Source organism: Polypterus senegalus, chromosome 7, assembly GCF_016835505.1.
Source record: "Polypterus senegalus isolate Bchr_013 chromosome 7, ASM1683550v1, whole genome shotgun sequence".
NCBI classification, from domain to species: Eukaryota; Metazoa; Chordata; class Cladistia; order Polypteriformes; family Polypteridae; genus Polypterus; species Polypterus senegalus.
Window position 1 is genome coordinate 99,724,450 of NC_053160.1, and position 18,001 is coordinate 99,742,450.

Consider the following 18,001-nt stretch of genomic DNA (forward strand, 5'->3'; position numbering starts at 1 on the left):
TCTACAGACATCTAGCTATCTATCTACAATGTGAATCTCACAGCTATTGTGACAAAATATCACAAAAATGTTTTACTTCTTTCTTTACTAAGATGACATACGTGTGATATTTTACAATATGTGTGCAATCTCAAGAAATGAATCAATACTTGTTAACAGTCTTGAAAAATAGATGCATTTGGTAAGTTTCAACGCTTTTGTTTTTATGTTTGAACCCTGGCCCCATCATCTCCATTTTAAAATGCAAGTACAGGCAATATATTTCATAAAACAATGTCATGTAGAAAATTAATATATACCATGATCGTGAAGAAAAAACTTTGACTTGAAAAATACTGAACTTATCCATTAAATATGAACAAACTTTCAAGCGATGTGCCCCTTACAGCCATGTGCATGGACTCTAAATTTTACTCATATGGTTAACTCATGTTATTTAAAAAATGTTGTGAAGTCCTTTATTCCTACACTGCCATTGTCTTAAGAAACTGAAAAAAAATTGTATAGCATTACTTAAAATGAATTATAGCTAAATTTATGTAATCAGAAAAAAGTTTAACATACCTGATTTAACATAATATATGCCTTTAATGGGCCTAGTATTCCAAACCAATTTTACCAATTTAATTTTTATTTTTTTACAACCTTATAAACATGTAACCTTGTACTGTATACTTGCTTACTGGTAAGCATAAATAAGTATTACATCAAACTTTTGTATACTATGTTTTTATTTTTTATCTGTCATGAATGATTAGTATAAAATATTTTACAAGGATAAATATATACAAAAACTAAACAATGTAACCTGTCAGAATATAATGAACATCGGTTTCTACAGATTATATAATTAATTATTAAAATTTCAAAGTTATTTTATAAGTGTTTCTCTGCAATCATAAAATAATATTTTGTACAGTGGTTTGATTCATTGAAGGTTTGTAACTAAATATTTCATTATGGGCATTGAAGCTGAAATTCCTTGTTACTAAAGGTGTTTAGATTGCTATTAGAATGCAAAGATAGAGTTTTAACAGAGACAAGGTATACCCACATAGTGTATGTCACTTGAAATATTCAACTATACTGTATTTTCGGTTATGGGCATTAAGTCATATTTGAAGAGGGAACATGTACATAAAATGGCTGCAGAGGATGAAGAATCCAGCATTATTCAGTAATGTCCTAAAATATGCGGTGGCGCAGGGGGTAGCGCTGCTGCCTCGCAGTTAGGAGACCCGGGTTCGCTTCCCTGGTCCTCCCTGCGTGGAGTTTGCATGTTCTTCCCATATCTTCATGGGTTTCCTTCCACAGTCCAAAGACATGCAGGTTAGGTGCATTGGCGATCCTACATTGCCGTGGATGTGTGTGTGCATTCCCTGCAGTGGGCTGGGATTGGTTCCAGCAGACCCCCGTGACTCTGTAGTTAGGATATAGCAGGTTGGATAATGGATGTCCTAAAATATAACTATTCACAGTAAACAAATAAACCATCCATAGTATTTCCATTGTTAGGTCTCAAAACGTGTGCCCCATCAGCATTAGAACTAAGCCAGCCCATCAGAGGACTCACACTTTAAATTTAGAGTCACTAATTAACCTGACATGCACATCTCTGGTGGGTAAGAACAAACACAGAAAGATAAGACCATGCATATTCCACACAGATAAGGCACCAAAAGTGCGAACAGCTGTGCCACTTATTTTCCAATGTTAAAAGCGTAAACCAGTTGTGTGACATATGTAACAGATGTAAAAAGAGCAAGTGAAATTAAAAAAGCACATCTATGCAAATTTACATATCACATTCAATATCAAATTGGTGACACAGACCTGTGATGGACTACAGTGCCCTGCCCAGGGCCATCAGATAGGCTCTAACCCACCTTGTGACCCTAAATTTGATTAGACGCCTTTGAGAATGTAAGCAACTCATTACAATTTTGAGAAACTGAAAGGAAGAAGAGGGAGAGATCAGTAAATCTTGAATGAAAGTTTGCTGAGTTACTATAACATGATGTGTCTCATATCTGTCCAACCACAGGAGTACCAAGCATTATAGTAGCCTTTCCACTGACGATCTGTTCCGCAGTGATTAAAGGCTGCTGTATTGATGATTGGATTGGTCGCAGCACTTTCCCATCCAGACTGCTTCTGCTGTGTTGCCTTATTGGCTCTTTCAGGGCACTACGTCTGTTGCCTGTAGGATCTATAATGGTCACACCTGGAGAAAGTTCAATGGAATCCCACAGCACATGGCCAGGTACTGGAAGTGGGCCTTGTTGTACTAAATATCGATCTTCTGGTGCCTCTTGTTCCCAGCTGAAGGAGGTCTGCTTTCTGGAATCAATACTTCGTTTCAGAGTGTACTTTGCTTTGTTTAAAGGTGATATAGAGAACTCAACAACTCTTTTGACATCAAGAGATGTTTTAAGTTCTCTAGATTTCTGCACTTTGGAACTACTTTGCATATGTCCTAATGGCTGAAGAGGGTCAATATAGGCCTGTCTTGTCTTCTCACTTGGGTCAACCACCTCCCAGGTAACCTCCAGCTTGTTTCTCGGTAGCTTGATAGGGTCCAGTTTACCTACGGATATGACATTCCCAGATTTATCAAAGGTCATAGTATTGCTGCGCTGTGGCGGTCTCCCAGCCTGGATCTTAAGCACATTATAGAATGAAGAAGGGAGCAAATCAGGGACATCCTGTTCTGCAGGAAAAGATTTTGAAAGACTCTCAATAAGAAGTTCTTTTTCAGTTACTTCTAAGGGCTTGGTGATATGGCGCAGGCCAGCTGAACGCAGAGGCCCCCGGTGTCGCTGGTACTCCCGTTTGACCTTCTTTTCATTGATAGGAGGAATAGGCTTCAGCATAGTTTGAGGTTTTAAATTAGCTGGTATATTTTCAGATTTTTTTGCTCTGGGATTTGCATCATTCAGCTTCCTGTTTTTAGAATTAGACCCCTCTTGTATTTTCTTTGCTTTGGGAAGAAGTGGTACATTTTGTTTAGCTTTGGGTTCAGGGCACACCTGTAGAGAAAAAAAAGATGAAAGAGAATTTCATAAAGCTAAGAGCATGAAATAAAAAAAAAAAACATTAAGTTATACTCATTTTTCAATCAATAGCAGCTTTTATTAAATACGTTACAAAGATGGATTAGTTAAATGGAGAGAAATGCTCAGCAGTCAGCAGCAAGTGTTTAGAATTCTGCACTTGGTGGTTCACATTATAGAGATGAGTCAGGGAGACAAAGGCCAAGTTAACTTTTTCTGCAGTCAGTTAGAGAAACCAAAGGATGAGTCTTGGCCCTAAAATACCTTATCAAGTGCAGAGCTACAACATAAACATATTGTAAAGCACTACTGAAAAAGACTAATTACAATTTATGGTTATTGACCTCCTACCAGCATTTTTATCATGTTGGTCTGATTCTGGCATAAACCAACAAGACAGTATGAAGGGTTAATTAATTTGAGGGTACATCTGGCACAAAGCACTGCACAGACTTAGATCTGGAAAGAACAAATCAGAAATTAGCACACTCGCAACAAAGGAGCAAGTCTGTGTCAGTTCAGAGCAGAAAGCAATCTGTTACTGTTTAATAAAGCTGAAAGGCACAAGGGCCTCATTACAATATGGGAGCTGGAGTTTCTGAGGAAATAAATGACCTTGATTAATTACTAGATTTGCAGTCCTGAGATACAGATGCACTGCTAGTTCTAGTTGGCATTCTGTAGATTTTTTCTTTATGCCCGTAAATGGCTCAGCCCTTCTTAACAGCAGAGGTCCAGCATGTTCCTCTATTCTTAATGGCAAATGACTTAACTGGGTGACACAATTTGAGTCTAATGGGACTGAAAAGAACCTTCTCACTCCATCCCAAGCAAACACAGAGCACAGTGTGAATTGCTAGAAGACAGTGTACATCTAGCCATAGAGATAATAACATGCTTCATTCAACAGTATGTATCATGTGGACCTTTGACATTTATGCAATGGCCCATATATTTCTCTGCGCATCGGTCACTTCCAGACACTTACTGTATGTGCTGATACTACTGTCTGGCATGTGGACATATATTTCAAGAACATATTGTTGTGGAATTCCAAGAACAACTCAATTCTTATTTGCTGAACAATATCTGTGTTTGCGATGTTCTACGGTTAATAGAAATTTTTTTCATTTAAATGTGCATTTTAACTCATGAACAGATTGCTACCAACCTGAATCAACAGGGTACAAGATGTATGTCAAATGTGACAAATTTAAAAGGAGAGGTAATACAGAAAAGAGAAAAAGAGACCGACAGAGAGATGAAAAAGAGTATCAAGAATGAATAGCTGCCCTCAATGTCCATAGATAATGACAGAATATTTCAGATCATTGAGGCCAGTGAAGTATTCTTGCAGTATATCACACTATAGCTAGATCTTTATCTCAGAAAATCAAAAGGGGCTGCTTTAAAAAAGTCTCTACATATTTCTACCATCTGGGTTGTTTGCTACTTTCCATGAAATCATTATTTTGTTTTTTGCATGCAGACTGTGCTCACTTTATTAGGTATTAGAATTTTAAATCATAATGACTTGATGCAGATCATCTGGCCATGCAAAAGAGTTCTATGAAACTGAGATCTGGGTGTTGTACTGGCCACTGGAGTAACCTGCATTCACTTGAGAGGATGCTGTCTTTGGCATGGCACATTATTTTACTGGAAGTAGTTATTAGAAGAAAAGATTACAAATGTGGACATAATGGGGTGCACATGGTCAAAGAAGAAGCGTGCCAGTTGTGGCATACAAGTGATGTTCAGTTGGTATTAAGAAGAAAACATTTTCTGCACCATTACATTACCCCCAACACTGTACTGCCGAAATAAGGCAGAATATGCTGTGTTCATTTGTTTGAGCGTTTTCAGTTTTGTAACATCTCACCATCCAATTTTGTTATATTCTTGTGAATGTCTGATTTTTTATGTAAATATAAAGAACAAAGTAACTGCATTAAAACTATATAGCATCACTCCAAACCCAGTTTGACCAGAAAAAAAGCAATTTCTCCCTGAATAAATTACAGTATCTTTATAAATTTTATATTATTGACTGAGGGAAAAGGTTAGCAATACATCACAACTCTAAGGACTGCGGAGCACATTTTCACTAGGTTAGTATTGTTTGTTTTGGAGATTTTTCTTGTTTATATTGTTATGTGTATATTTCATATTTAATATATTCATCTGTTTTTTTTACTTAAACACACTTTTGGAATTTTAAAGAAAAAATGTTACATGGCTGATCAGGAATTGATGCTGGCATCAAACTCAGTTTTATTTAAAGGTTACTCCATCTCAGTGGCACCGTTGCCATTAAAATTCTAGTGGACCACACAGATCTGGGAGAAAAAGGGATGAATTCATCCCAAGAACCTGTGTAGAAGATGTGTGTGTGTGTGTGTGTGTATGAGTGGGGTTGGGGGAGTTAATGAATCAAGTATTTAAAGAGCATAACTTACAAGATCCACTTCTCTGCCTAAATCCATTGGCCTAAGTAGATGATTGCCAGTGATCTGGGGAACGATCTTGGCTTGAATTGGCTCACGGAGTTGGGGAAAGTAATAATACAATAGATTGCATTGCCTCAAATCCCAAGTGGGCAGTCTTAGTTGGAGATGGTGTTATAAATGTACAAGTAGGGGATGCAAAGAAAAAACATCAATGGAGTCACATTGAAGGAGCTATAGAGGATCAGAGCTGTAGCAGCAAGTAAAGAACCAGTCTTCAGTAAATCTCATGTCATGGAGTGAGGGAGAGACACTGTGTTCCTCAATGTATTAAGCTACCAGTACAAGTGATGATAAAATGTCAGCTGAATAATGCCATAAAAAATTACACTAAATGAGTATCTATGAACATATTGCCTTACAGTACAACCAACAAAGGGGTGTACTAAAAGATATCTCAACATCAATATCAACTACTCAACACCAAAAGCAAAAACACATGTAAATATTCATACATTTTGAATTTTTGTTCAATAAGCAAACTGCTAAATCATGTTGTGGATGCAGTAAGTAATAGATGTGATACTTAAAGATGGTCACTGCTCCAAAATGGCATCATTCAACAGTTCATGCACCTTTTAAATTGCACCACAAAAAAATAAATAAAATTCAACCAATCGGTCAATTTAAAGGGGTCTATCCCTTATGAATTAACGCAGAACTGAAATGTTCATGCTGTATATGTGCAGACATTATCAAATGTCCACCGAGAAGACTAGAGAGTCCAAGGTCTGCCCAAGCAACCTAGAAACAGGCTCAAGGCTGCATACAAGGAGATAACTTCAAACACTTCTAGTGCAGAAAATTGCATTGAGCATATTAAGCAAACATAAAATATTTAGATTTTGATGGCTAAGTTGCCATAAGTGTGCAATAAAAATGTAAAAAAACATGCACAATTACTGAGGCAAGTTTTCTGATTTATCCAAAATTTGCACAGCAGTGCCATCTGCTAGGAGATTGGGAGCAGTGCCCCACTTGCCCCTCATGCTGAGATGCCACTGCTTCATCTTAGTTTGAGAGGTGATATTGCCAAAGGTATCTTGTTATCCATCCATTATCCAACCCGCTATATCCTAACTACAGGGTCACAGGGGTCTGCTGGAGCCAATCCCAGCTAACACGGGGCGCAAGGCAGGAAACAAACCCCAGGCAGGGCGCCAGCCCACTGCAGGGCGCTTGCACACACACACACACAAACACACCAAGCACACAATAGGGACAATTTAGGATCGCCAATGCACCTAACCTGCATGTCTTTGGATTGTGGGAGGAAACCGGAGTACCCGGAGGAAACCCATGCTGACACGGGGAGAACATGCAAACTCCATGCAGGGAAGACCTGGGAAGCGAACCCAGATCTCCGAACTGCAAGGCAGGTATCTTGTTATCAGTTCACAAAACTAAACAATTGTCATTCTTTCCTTCTGCTACCAATCACGCCTCTTATGTTCATCTCTAAATTTGTCCTTTAACTGCTGCCACCATCTCAGATAAAAATGTAAAAAGACAGAGGAAATCCATCAGGAACTCAGGCACAATATGTATACAGTGATGATGAAATGGGCTAATAAAGGACATTTATAGAGTAAACAACAGTTGCAAATTAATCATTTGTGCAGTCTACAATGTATAGCTTTATTTTCCAATAAACTTCATGTTAAGAAGTAATGCAACTCTGTATCATCTTGTAACCTAACAGAGTTATAGTGGTGCATATTTGAAACATTATAGAAATTGACATTTTAATTCTTCTTTTCTCTGAGAGTGTGTCTTCCCAGGTTTCTAGTAATTTATAATACTGTATGTTTGTTTTTGTGCCTCATTATAAAAATATGAAAAATGTTTCACTTACATACAAATAGCAACATAAACATTACTTTTCTCAAAGATCTGAGGGAGTAAATGATTTGTATACTACCAGCAAATAACTATAGACTGCTAAATAATATGCAGCCAAGTACTAGATACCAGTTTTGACTAACTGGAATTATGGGGACTAAACTCACCATTAAGAAATATCCAGACATCACAGCACCCTACGATGAATGTCACAAAATACAAAGACTTCAATCAACTCCATATAATGTACAAAACACAGACAGATGATAATTATTGTATATAAAACTTTCAGTGTAAAATCATCCATCCATCCATATTCCATAATGTTAGCTCAAAGCACATGCAGAGAATATATGCTTGAAATACTTTGCCCCTAAGTAACAATACACTACAAGAAAAAAAGCAGTATATACTGTAAGTTATCAAAGAATCCACCCAGGACAAAGGATTTTTTTTTTAATTAGTGTATGTTTGTGTACATAGAGTATATTGATAGATTCTACATCAAATACAATTTTAAGATCTATTACACTGTCTTCATATTGCATTACATTACACCAGCATGCTTTTGTCTAAAGGAGTGCATGACATCACTTTTACCTGAAACAAGAGGCAACATGGTAGAAAATTCACACACCACAATGTAAAATCTTCTTTTTGACACTGGCGCTAACTGTTCAACAACAATACAGTGCCCTCTGTTGACACACCTTCACAATACAGGCTGCCATTATAAAATGGGCATAAAATTGGGCATCCAACCAAGAAGTATATGTGAGAGCTTGCGACATGAGAAAATCACAAACCAAACAGACAATACATTTCTTTAATTGCCAGATTTCAGACTTAAATGTTCTTTAGTTTTGACAATGGAGTAATATAACAGACAATAGAAAAGATGATTTCTGCAAGGCTCACAAGAAGAAAAAAAATTCATTCAGTGCAAGGGCCCTAACTATATATACTGTTTATAAGGCTGCCTGATAAATGTCTTTGATTTTAGATAACATCAATTATATGTCTATAAATTGAAACACAATCCTAATCAGCTTCTAATTAATTTAAGTAAATTTTAAATTATTCTAAATAATTTAAGCAAAATTTTAACCACCATTATCAAGGTACCTGACTTGCAGTGCTGTGTTGTTTCTGTCGGTTGTAAATCACAGGTACTGCTCCGCTAGCCCAAGAATCTATACGGCTTGCCATGGGCTCTTCATCTTCTTCCCAAGTAGGGTTGCATTCCACATTTTCTCCTTTATCGGGCTCCATGAAACGGCACTGGATAACCTGCACTATAGTTTTATATGAGTTGGAAACAGCATAGGGAATCAGCTGTGGAGGACAAAGGAAGAACATATTGGGTTGGGCAGATACAGTTTTAGCCTAATTTTAGAAGAGGGATCTACTAAATCTGTTATTCTTTTGAACCATCAGCTAAACATTCTGAAGGGAATAAAAATGTATTTGAACACAGCGTTGAATTCTGGGATGCAAATGGTCATGCTAATGAAGATAACTCAGGGAGAAATATGTAGCTGTACAGCAAATGTTAAGAAGAATTACCAGCTATGTATAACCTCAGATAAGCAGACCAGTGTGTATATGCCTGTAACATAATATGAAATGGGAAATTTTGGGGACTTTACTATTTATCTTGTACCTCATAAGTAGCTTAAAGTATTAGGTTAACCGGTATGCAACACCAAGGGTAAATTCTCAATTGTCCATTTTTTTGGCTAATGTCAGTTACAAAAAATGGTCATCAAGCCATGGAATAAAAGAAACAGTCTACTGGCTTGACATTGATCTAAGTTCAGCTCTGGAAAGAGATGGACGTGAGACAGACACAGACAATATGCCCACTTTCAAAATGGAGGAATAATGCAGGTTTTTAATATGAGAATACAGTGCCTGCTATGAAAAGCTGAGTTATGAAGAAAGTGAAGCTCCAGCTTCAAAGTGAAAATGCAAGCAAACAAAGCCTGCTTCGTTATGATGCATCTTTTTAAGGAATGCCTAAGATGGATGAAAAAGAATGGACTCTTACAATTACATGGACATCTTTCTTCTGCTTGAAAGCTTGCCATTTCATACACTGATTTGAATATCTCAGGTTGTATATTTTCTTCCACTTTTAACTTCTAGTATTTAATGCCTATTTTTTTAAAGAAATACATGAGTAATGATTTAAATTAAAGTTGGAATATTTCCTCAATAAAACTTGGCTTAATTATTGGTATCATCTACCCCCAGTGTGCTTGTTCAAGTTATTGGTAATTTGTTTTACACTTTCTAAGGTAGAAATCTAACCTTATTGGAGTACATCTTTTATGTTGGATCATATGCGAGCCGTGTTTGTTCTGCTAGAATTGTGCACCTCTTTTCAGGGGTAACAATGAGAAAGCTGAAGGATATAAGCATTACGCTGGTATCTGCTAAGGTAATTTGAAACTGAGGTCTATTGCGCTGTTTGATTTGTGCATCCCTTTCAAAGTTTATCTGGCGAGTCCAAGCTCTTGAAGTGACTCTGTTCCTTTGCTAAGGTGTCCTTAAGTGTCTCTCTATGAAGGGCAGTGCCTTGGGACAGCGATAGGCCCTTTTTTAACCTGTAAAGGTATTTTTGCTTGCTCTTTTTTGAAACTAAGGAAGCAAGCCATGGGAATATTGTGAACTATTATTTGTGTACTTGAGATATGAGTGATGTGTGGATGTCATGGGGTGTACATATAAATCAAAGATAATAATTTAGACCTTTCAAATATCAACTTGTCCACCAATATAAAAAGAACCCTAGAGGTTATAATGCCATCCCTGGACACTTTTACGTTGCAAAACTGTGTTCTCCAGATAAATTAGTTCCCGTCAAATCCCACAATGGTGTATAATGGATTAACTAACATCTTAACATTGGGTTAGTATAAATAATGAGTGAATATGTACTGTGCTGGACTGTGGCCCCCTGTCTAGAGTTAGTTCCTGACTTTCAGCTGATGCTTAGATTAAGAAATGCTATGCTGCAATAAGCGGATTAAGAAAATGGATGGATAGATTTATTTTGAGGTTTAAAGTGAATTGTTTTAGACAATCCCAATGTTGGTGTTTTTTTTACAAAGTTTTTAGTCATTCTTATTGTCATGTTTATTGATAGGAAACTTTACCATTAAGAGCTCAGATATATTTAACTTTCCATCCACTTTCTTTGTAAACCTGTATCATTACATGGTGCTTAATAGTAAGTGCAAGTTCATTGCAGGCCACATTCATGAACACATACAAAAAAAAATTTGGAGTCTTTAGTCAACCTAAACTGCATGCCTGATAATGGGACAGAAAACTGTGGTACATGGGGACAATCAAACAGAGTGTGTCTGTCTATAAATTTAAACCAGATCCATGCGGCTGTGAGGGATTTGATACCCTATGGTGTCCATTGGGTTAACTTGTTTCTGAAATATTGTTAAAGTTTTAATTTTGATTTGTGGTTGGGGTGTTATATTGCTGCCATACTGATGGAGCTATTGTTGATTTCTGTTGCTAGGACCATCCAGGACTTGGTTGTCCTTAGAGGTCATAGCCTGTCAATTATGACACATCTGGATAAAAGTTCATCTAGACTCTAGATTTTGATTTTGTCTTGTGATTCTTAGCTTAGCTTAGCTGATGGTCATTCTCCTGGTTCCGACCCTTGCTATGGTTACAGTTTTTTTGACAATGTCCTTTTCTTCCAGTCACCCTTTGAAGACATGTGCCTGCTGGCATAACACTGTCTATACAAAAACAACTGCTTTTCAAAAACAAAGTTACAGAAAAGAATAACAAAAGCAAATCTTTTTGAACATAATGAGGTCTATGTTGGGATTAAAAAGGTTAAAAAATAGAAGATATACACTACATGAAAGAAGAAATTGTAATAGAGGAAATTTGCTTCTAAAAGAAAAATAAATTACATATTAAAGAAGGAACACAAATACATGATATCATATAACAAGATGATATAACACAACAAGACTGTAATGTACAGTTCATTTATAATGCAAATGTGTTTATTGTCCAGCCATTCAAATCAGTCCCAGGAAAATGAAGCGTATTCTTCCAGTACTGAGCACAAAGTATAATTCAACTTAGAACAGGATTCTATTGCATCACAGGGCACATTAATCTGATTTAGATTTTTTTTTTATTTGATATACTGTTTTTTGTATGGAGAAATGAACATGTTTCTCTCACTTATATCAGGCTACTTGAGATTTGCCAATTAAACTACCATGTAGAGATTTAGGACCAAAGTATCATATTTAGGCAACTCCTATTGGGACACAGGAAGAAAATCAAAGCTCCACACAGACAGTTGACCAAATTTTTAAGTGTACTCTAATTGCCGGTGCTACCTGTGAGACAAGAGGGCTTACCTCCTTGAACTTTTGATGCATTTCTACAATGTATTCTTTAAAAATCCCTACTTTTGTAAGCTCACCTCTCTTTGTACATATGCGTTGAGGCTCTGCTCCATCACCCGTGCCATTAGGTCTTCAAGAATATCAGAAACAACATTCTCCCCCTCTTCCTTTGCTACCATAGAGAGCCAGTCTTGCTCTGTCAGACGCCCAGGGACAATATCAGGTGTTGCTGTTACATTTACCACTTGTGATGAATGCGCAGAAGGCACTCTGGGTTTCTCTAGCCGTGACTTTGAATGCACTGAACGAGACATGTTGACTTCAGGAGGGACTCTGCTAAAAGAAACAAAGGTGGAACAATTTGAGCATAATAATTATAGCAGCAATGAGGCCTACATCAAGAGTGACCAGAACACTGAGGTCACGAGAAGCCACAGGAAATGGAAACACTAGCAGAATGGCAAAAAGCAGGACGCAGACAGAACTCAATTTAACATTTTTCAATCCAGAGGTAGAGTATAATCAATGCAATTACGGAGTAACAATTTCAGGGTTGTACCAGTACAATGGTGTGATGAACAAATTCACAGATACATTAAATACAGAAGAACACAAAGCCTCATTGGCATTCATGGGACAGGCAACTGGGGTAAGATCTGGGGCAAATTTCCAGTTACAGAGTGTCTTGGGATGTCCAACTTGGAGTGTTGCCACTACATTCCTTATCAGGAAAAATGAAGCCGAAGTGAAGTGAACAAGCTTACATCTCCTGTCAAATTATCCTATTTAAATGCATGATGGAGTAGGTCCTGGAAAGGCAATGTATTTCATATTCTATATGTTGTCACAATTCATTAAAATATGATAATGTTTACTCTTTTATTCTTATTTATTTAACTTTTTTCACCAGTTCTTAGCTTTTTGTTTGTTACGGGATACATTTTGGAGTGGGGTTACAATGACATTACACAATACTGGGGGCTTGACCTATATGTGGTGAAGTGGTTAAGACTTTGGACTTGTGGGTTCAAATCCCACCACTGTCACTGTGTGACCCTGAGCAAGTCACTTCACTCACCTTTGCTCCAATTGGAAAAACAAAAGAAATGTAACCAAATGTATTATAAATGTTGTAAGTCGCTTTGCATTAAAGAATCAGCCAAATGGATGTAAAATAAATAAATGTAAAATATGCATCTGTATGTGTGACATCATGGGACACTGTCATGTGCTGAAGATGACCATTGTCACAAACGTGCACTTGGGAGGCAGTCTAAGGTCTTAACCACTGTCTTACACTGGCGTAGTTGGTCTAATACTGCTTCATGATGTCAGAGGAGCAGGACTTCAACACCATATTGACCAACCTGGCAACCAGACTACAGTAGGTTAAGGTATAGCTCACAGAATCAGAGACGAGGATATAGGCATGTCTGGCTCTTCAGCAAGATCAGAACTCCAGCTCAGGTACTTGTCTTGCTGATGGACGATGATGACATTGAGACATATTTTCTTATATTTGAAAGACAGTGAACCAGACTCGGTGGCAGCGATACGAATGGTGCAACATCCTGGTGACTTTCCTGAAGGGGCTTACTACGACCTCTTGGAGGAAGATGCTGACAACTATGACAAGCTCAGGGCTGAGGTCCTCAAAGGTTCAGCGTTTCCATGGACCAGCAGGTGAGGCATGGTGCGAAAGGTGCTTCGACCCAGAGCGGTCAACACACATGCAGGCATTTGAAATCAGGGGGAAGACAGGGCACTGGCTGAAGCCAGAAATAAATGACACCCGAAAATTGTACAGCAATTAACCTGTGATGCCCTCATCAATGGCCTACCATAATCACTCTCCCAGCCGGTACTTGTCAGCAGCTGATTAAAAACATGGAGGCCTTCAATGAGGTCATTGAGCAGCATGGGGTGGCGTCCCAGTCTAAGAGGTCTGAACAACCTAAGTGCCAAGCCAGGCAGGTATAAAACACCCCTTCGGATCCCAACAGATGCACAACAGCCCAGACACATTGTAACAGCTTGTATCCTCCTCAGCGAGCCAATGGATCATGGGTGAGCCCAAGAAGAAAGGTATTTTGAACTCGTTAACCCACTGTCTCTTTCCCATACAGAAGTGGCTATATTTAATGGGCACAGCGTCTCTACTTTGTTTGATTACAGCAGTAACTTTTCCATTGTTGCTTGCCGACTTGTGTTGACACGACAGTGGCTGAAGGATAAGACTAGTTTAACCTGTATTCATGGGGAAATGTGGAAATATGCCACAGCTTTCTGTGTGGTCAGCATAGGGGATAGCCTCCAAAGCCTCCCGATGGCTGGCACTGCCACCTGAACCCAACACAGACAAGTGTGGGACACAAGTTCAAGATACACACTGATTTTTTATTTTCTTTTTACCTAGTGGGAAATGCCTTCCCCCATTTCCCACAAGTACAACACAGACTCAGCACAAGCACAGCACACAAACAATTCTCGTCTGACTCTTTCTCGCTTTTCTCCTCCACTCCTCTGGTCAAGCTTTGTCTTCCTCCTCCCGATTCTGGCTCCCCGAGTAGTCTTTGTTGGCCCCTTATATAAGTCACCCGGAAGTGCTCCATGTGCTCATTGCCCCACTTCTGGCTGCACTTCTGGGTGTGGTGGAAGAACTGCCCACATTGGCTCAGGAACAGCTACAGTGCACCCTGGCAGCGCCCCCAAGACACCAACAGGGCTATACCCAACTCCATCTCCCCTGGAGAGGTCATGCTCTGTCCACAATCGCTCCCACGGTCCTCCCAAGGCAGAAGTGTTCCAGCTGGACAAAGGTCCCGGCCATCCATGAACAAACCGACCCAGAAACTGTCCTGAAGTTAATTTGACTTAGAAGTGCTTGTGTTACAATATATGGAATGGATCCCCAAATCTTTCTTTGTTTTCTTGTCATATGCCATCTTTAAAAAGTTAGACACATGCTAATAAAACATTCACATTTTTTTATCTAATTAAGGAAATACTTTTTCTTTTAGAATATTTTTTTTTGTGTTGACTCTGCCTTTTAAATTTGGTAATGTGATGGATGGGTGCAGCCTTTTACCAGCTGGAAGGCCAATATATTGGAAGGACCAGGGGCACAGACATGCACAGAATGCTGCCTCTACCGGAGTGCTAGATCACAGCCCCCCTGATTTGCAGCAGCACCTCTGATTCCCACAAAGCTTCATGGGAGTTTTAGGGTTTTGTGGAAGCCACCAGAGGGAGCTGGGGAGGACGCACAGCTGTGCTACATTGGGCTGTCACTGCACCTTGAGTGATTCCAAATCCAGTTAACAAGCCACCTGGAGCACTCCCAGAAGCAGCATAAAAGAAGCCGCCTCACTTCTCTCAGGGGGCCAGAGTCGGGAGAAAGAGGACAAAACTTGCCAGAGGAGAAGTGGAGGCAGAACAAAGAACAGAAAAGGAAGAAAGGAAAGGACTGTGTTGCATTGTACTTTGTTACTTGGGAAATGTGTTACTGTGGGGAGTGAAAGAAAAGCACTTCCTCACTATAGTAAAGTTGTGCTCTGTGACAAGACTTGTGTCCATTTCCTTCTGTGTTGGGGATGGGCAGCTGGAGCGCCCACTGGTGGCCACAGTAATTAAATATATTCCTTTGTTAACAATCTAAGTTTGACACTGACTACTCCCTTGTTTGCCTTTCAGGAGTTTACTGTGCCTCACTCACTCTTAAAAACTGTTGTGATTTGTTCTCAAAATGAAAACATCATAAGTTGTAAAAAACTAATTTATCAAAATTAGTTTATTGGAAAAACCCTGAAAGCCTTAATGAATGAATTAAAGACTAAGGTTGGCATTTTTTACGTTTGTTTTTTCACAATCATGGTATATATTAATTTCCATCCATCCATCCATTTTCTAACCCGCTGAATCCGAACACAGGGTCACGGGGATCTGCTGGAGCCAATCCCAGCCAGCACAGGGCACAAGGCAGGAACCAATCCTGGGCAGGGTGCCAACCCACCGCAGGACACACACAAACACACCCACACACCAAGCACACACTAGGGCCAATTTAGAATCACCAATCCACCTAACCTGCATGTCTTTGGATTGTGGGAGGAAACCGAGCGCCGGAGGAAACCCACGCAGACACGGGAGAACATGCAAACTCCACACAGGGAGGACCCGGGAAGCGAACCCGGGTCTCCTAACTGCGAGGCAGCAGCGCTACCACTGCGCCACCGTGCCGCCCTATATTAATTTTCTATATGAAATATTAAAGTAAATTCTTTTTTATATATTTAAGAATTTGTTAGAATTTTGAAAAAATATTAAACTTGTTTTTGCAGTTTAAAATAAGCTCCATGGGGATTTTTTTTTTTTTACTTTTTAAGTAATTTATCCATGTTTTGAAATTGCAAACAATATAAAACTGTGTATCCATTTCATTTTAGGAAGAAAAAAAACAGTCATTTTTGTGATAATAAGTGATTTTAAAAGGTCATCAGCTGTGTGCTATACCTCACTGCATGTCTCCCTGCATGGTTACCTTTTAGCCCCCACAGTTGTGGTTTCCTGCAGTATATCCTGTTCACCCTAAAAAATGCCTCCAAACACTCATATTGAATGTTGACACTCAGATATGAATTAGTGCCTTCGTTGTATAGATAACTAGACAACTATCACCAAAAAATGTCACACTTACAATCACTTACAGTCTTTCAATATGTGCGATGAGCAGAAGCATACACAAATCTGAAAAACTGTCAGCACACAGCTTGTTGTAGTTATGGATGGTGGAAAAAATATACAACTGAGGGACACGTGGACATGTATAAAAAACAATGCAGGATTCAATAGTAATATGGAAAAGAATGAGCAGTGGTGTTCAGTAATGCTATAAGGATTATTAAAAATAATTCAAAGTTGATTTTAAATTCCCATGGATCACAGCTCAGAACTACTTAATCATATTAGGGCTTGAGTTAATGTCTCTGAAGAAGAAACAGTGAAAGATACTAATTACGTTTACTCCATGAAAAACTGTGTCCTCATTTGTTCTCTTATTACTGTATCCTCAGAATGATTCATGGTGGCTTAGCTCTATCACATAATGTGCCCTTTTCATTTCCTCACTGTTTTTTTTTTTATCGTGTGCACATGACAAGCCACTGAAAAAGCATAATGCTGAGTGTGATCTGGCATTGTAAACCTAGAACTAACATGCAGGTGGCTTTGGCTTTTTCAAAAATATATGGCTTTGATAAAAAAATACAATGTAGTGAAATCAGTTCAATCCAGATTTATTGTCATATGTACAAACTGCAGTGGAAGTCTTTCTTCTGTGCACATTTGACCAACATGCACAACGCTAGCACTTTAATTCAATTTTTCCCTATAGGATATGTAAAATCTGCGGTGGGTTGGCACCCTGCACTGGGTTTGTTTCCTGCCTTGTGCCCTGTGTTGGCTGGGATTGACTCCAGCAGACCCCCGTGACCCTGTAGTTAGGATATACTGTAGTGGGTTGGATAATAGATGGATGGATATGTAAAATTAACAACACCGAATATTAATAAGCAAAACCCCTGCCGTAATCATTGCTCCCCATGGTTCTATTATTCATGACTTCACTAAGCAAAGCCACATATAAAATCATCGCAAACACAACTCAATGTTTTCACATACAGGATAATGAACACTTGTTCTGCTCAAATTTCCATGTTAAGAAAAGAGAATATGGCACAGAGTAGCCTGGGCAAGCCACAGGTAAAGAGCATAATGTTGGAAAGCAGCACTGTTGCAGAGACAGCAGACCCTACAATGTATGAAAATGTGACCATAGATAGTCAGATTTCTTAGCTTGATGCTGACACACATCTGAGATTGAAACATGGCTGTGGCTGGAAGGACTGATGCAATATGGAACCTGAATACATACATAAAATATGATTTGAGTGCACATCAGTTATCAACCCATTGTGTCTGTTTTTGATTCAGTATGTGCACCAGCACTGCATATTAAAATATGGCATAAAAAATAATAAAGAGCATACTGTGTCATAAGCCATGGCAAAACATGTTTTGATTATGTTTTGTTTTTAATTTACATTGCCATCATTTTGGGTTTTTTCTGACCTTTATATGCCTGTTAGGATTATGAAGATTCCAAATATCTGGATTACAGTAGTTTTGTACAAAAGATTTA

The 18,001-nt window shown here is 38.6% G+C and overlaps 1 protein-coding gene across 4 annotated transcripts in view; it reads right to left on the reverse strand.

Moving 5' to 3' along the window:
* Nucleotides 1-1,413: 1,413 nt before the first annotated feature.
* The window catches only part of LOC120532742 (uncharacterized protein C2orf81 homolog), a 29,008-nt gene continuing 12,420 nt past the window's right edge, over nt 1,414-18,001 (reverse strand). For 3 of the 4 annotated variants that reach the window (XM_039759076.1, XM_039759075.1, XM_039759077.1), the window contains 3 exons: nt 11,880-12,138; nt 8,528-8,737; nt 1,414-3,029 (listed from right to left, as the gene is read on the reverse strand). In XM_039759076.1, the coding sequence (XP_039615010.1) occupies nt 2,025-3,029; nt 8,528-8,737; nt 11,880-12,116 (1,452 nt within the window). In that variant the 5' untranslated portion in view covers nt 12,117-12,138 and the 3' untranslated portion in view covers nt 1,414-2,024. The remainder of the gene's footprint in view (nt 3,030-8,527; nt 8,738-11,879; nt 12,139-18,001) is intronic. The other variant, XM_039759078.1, reaches the window with a different exon arrangement.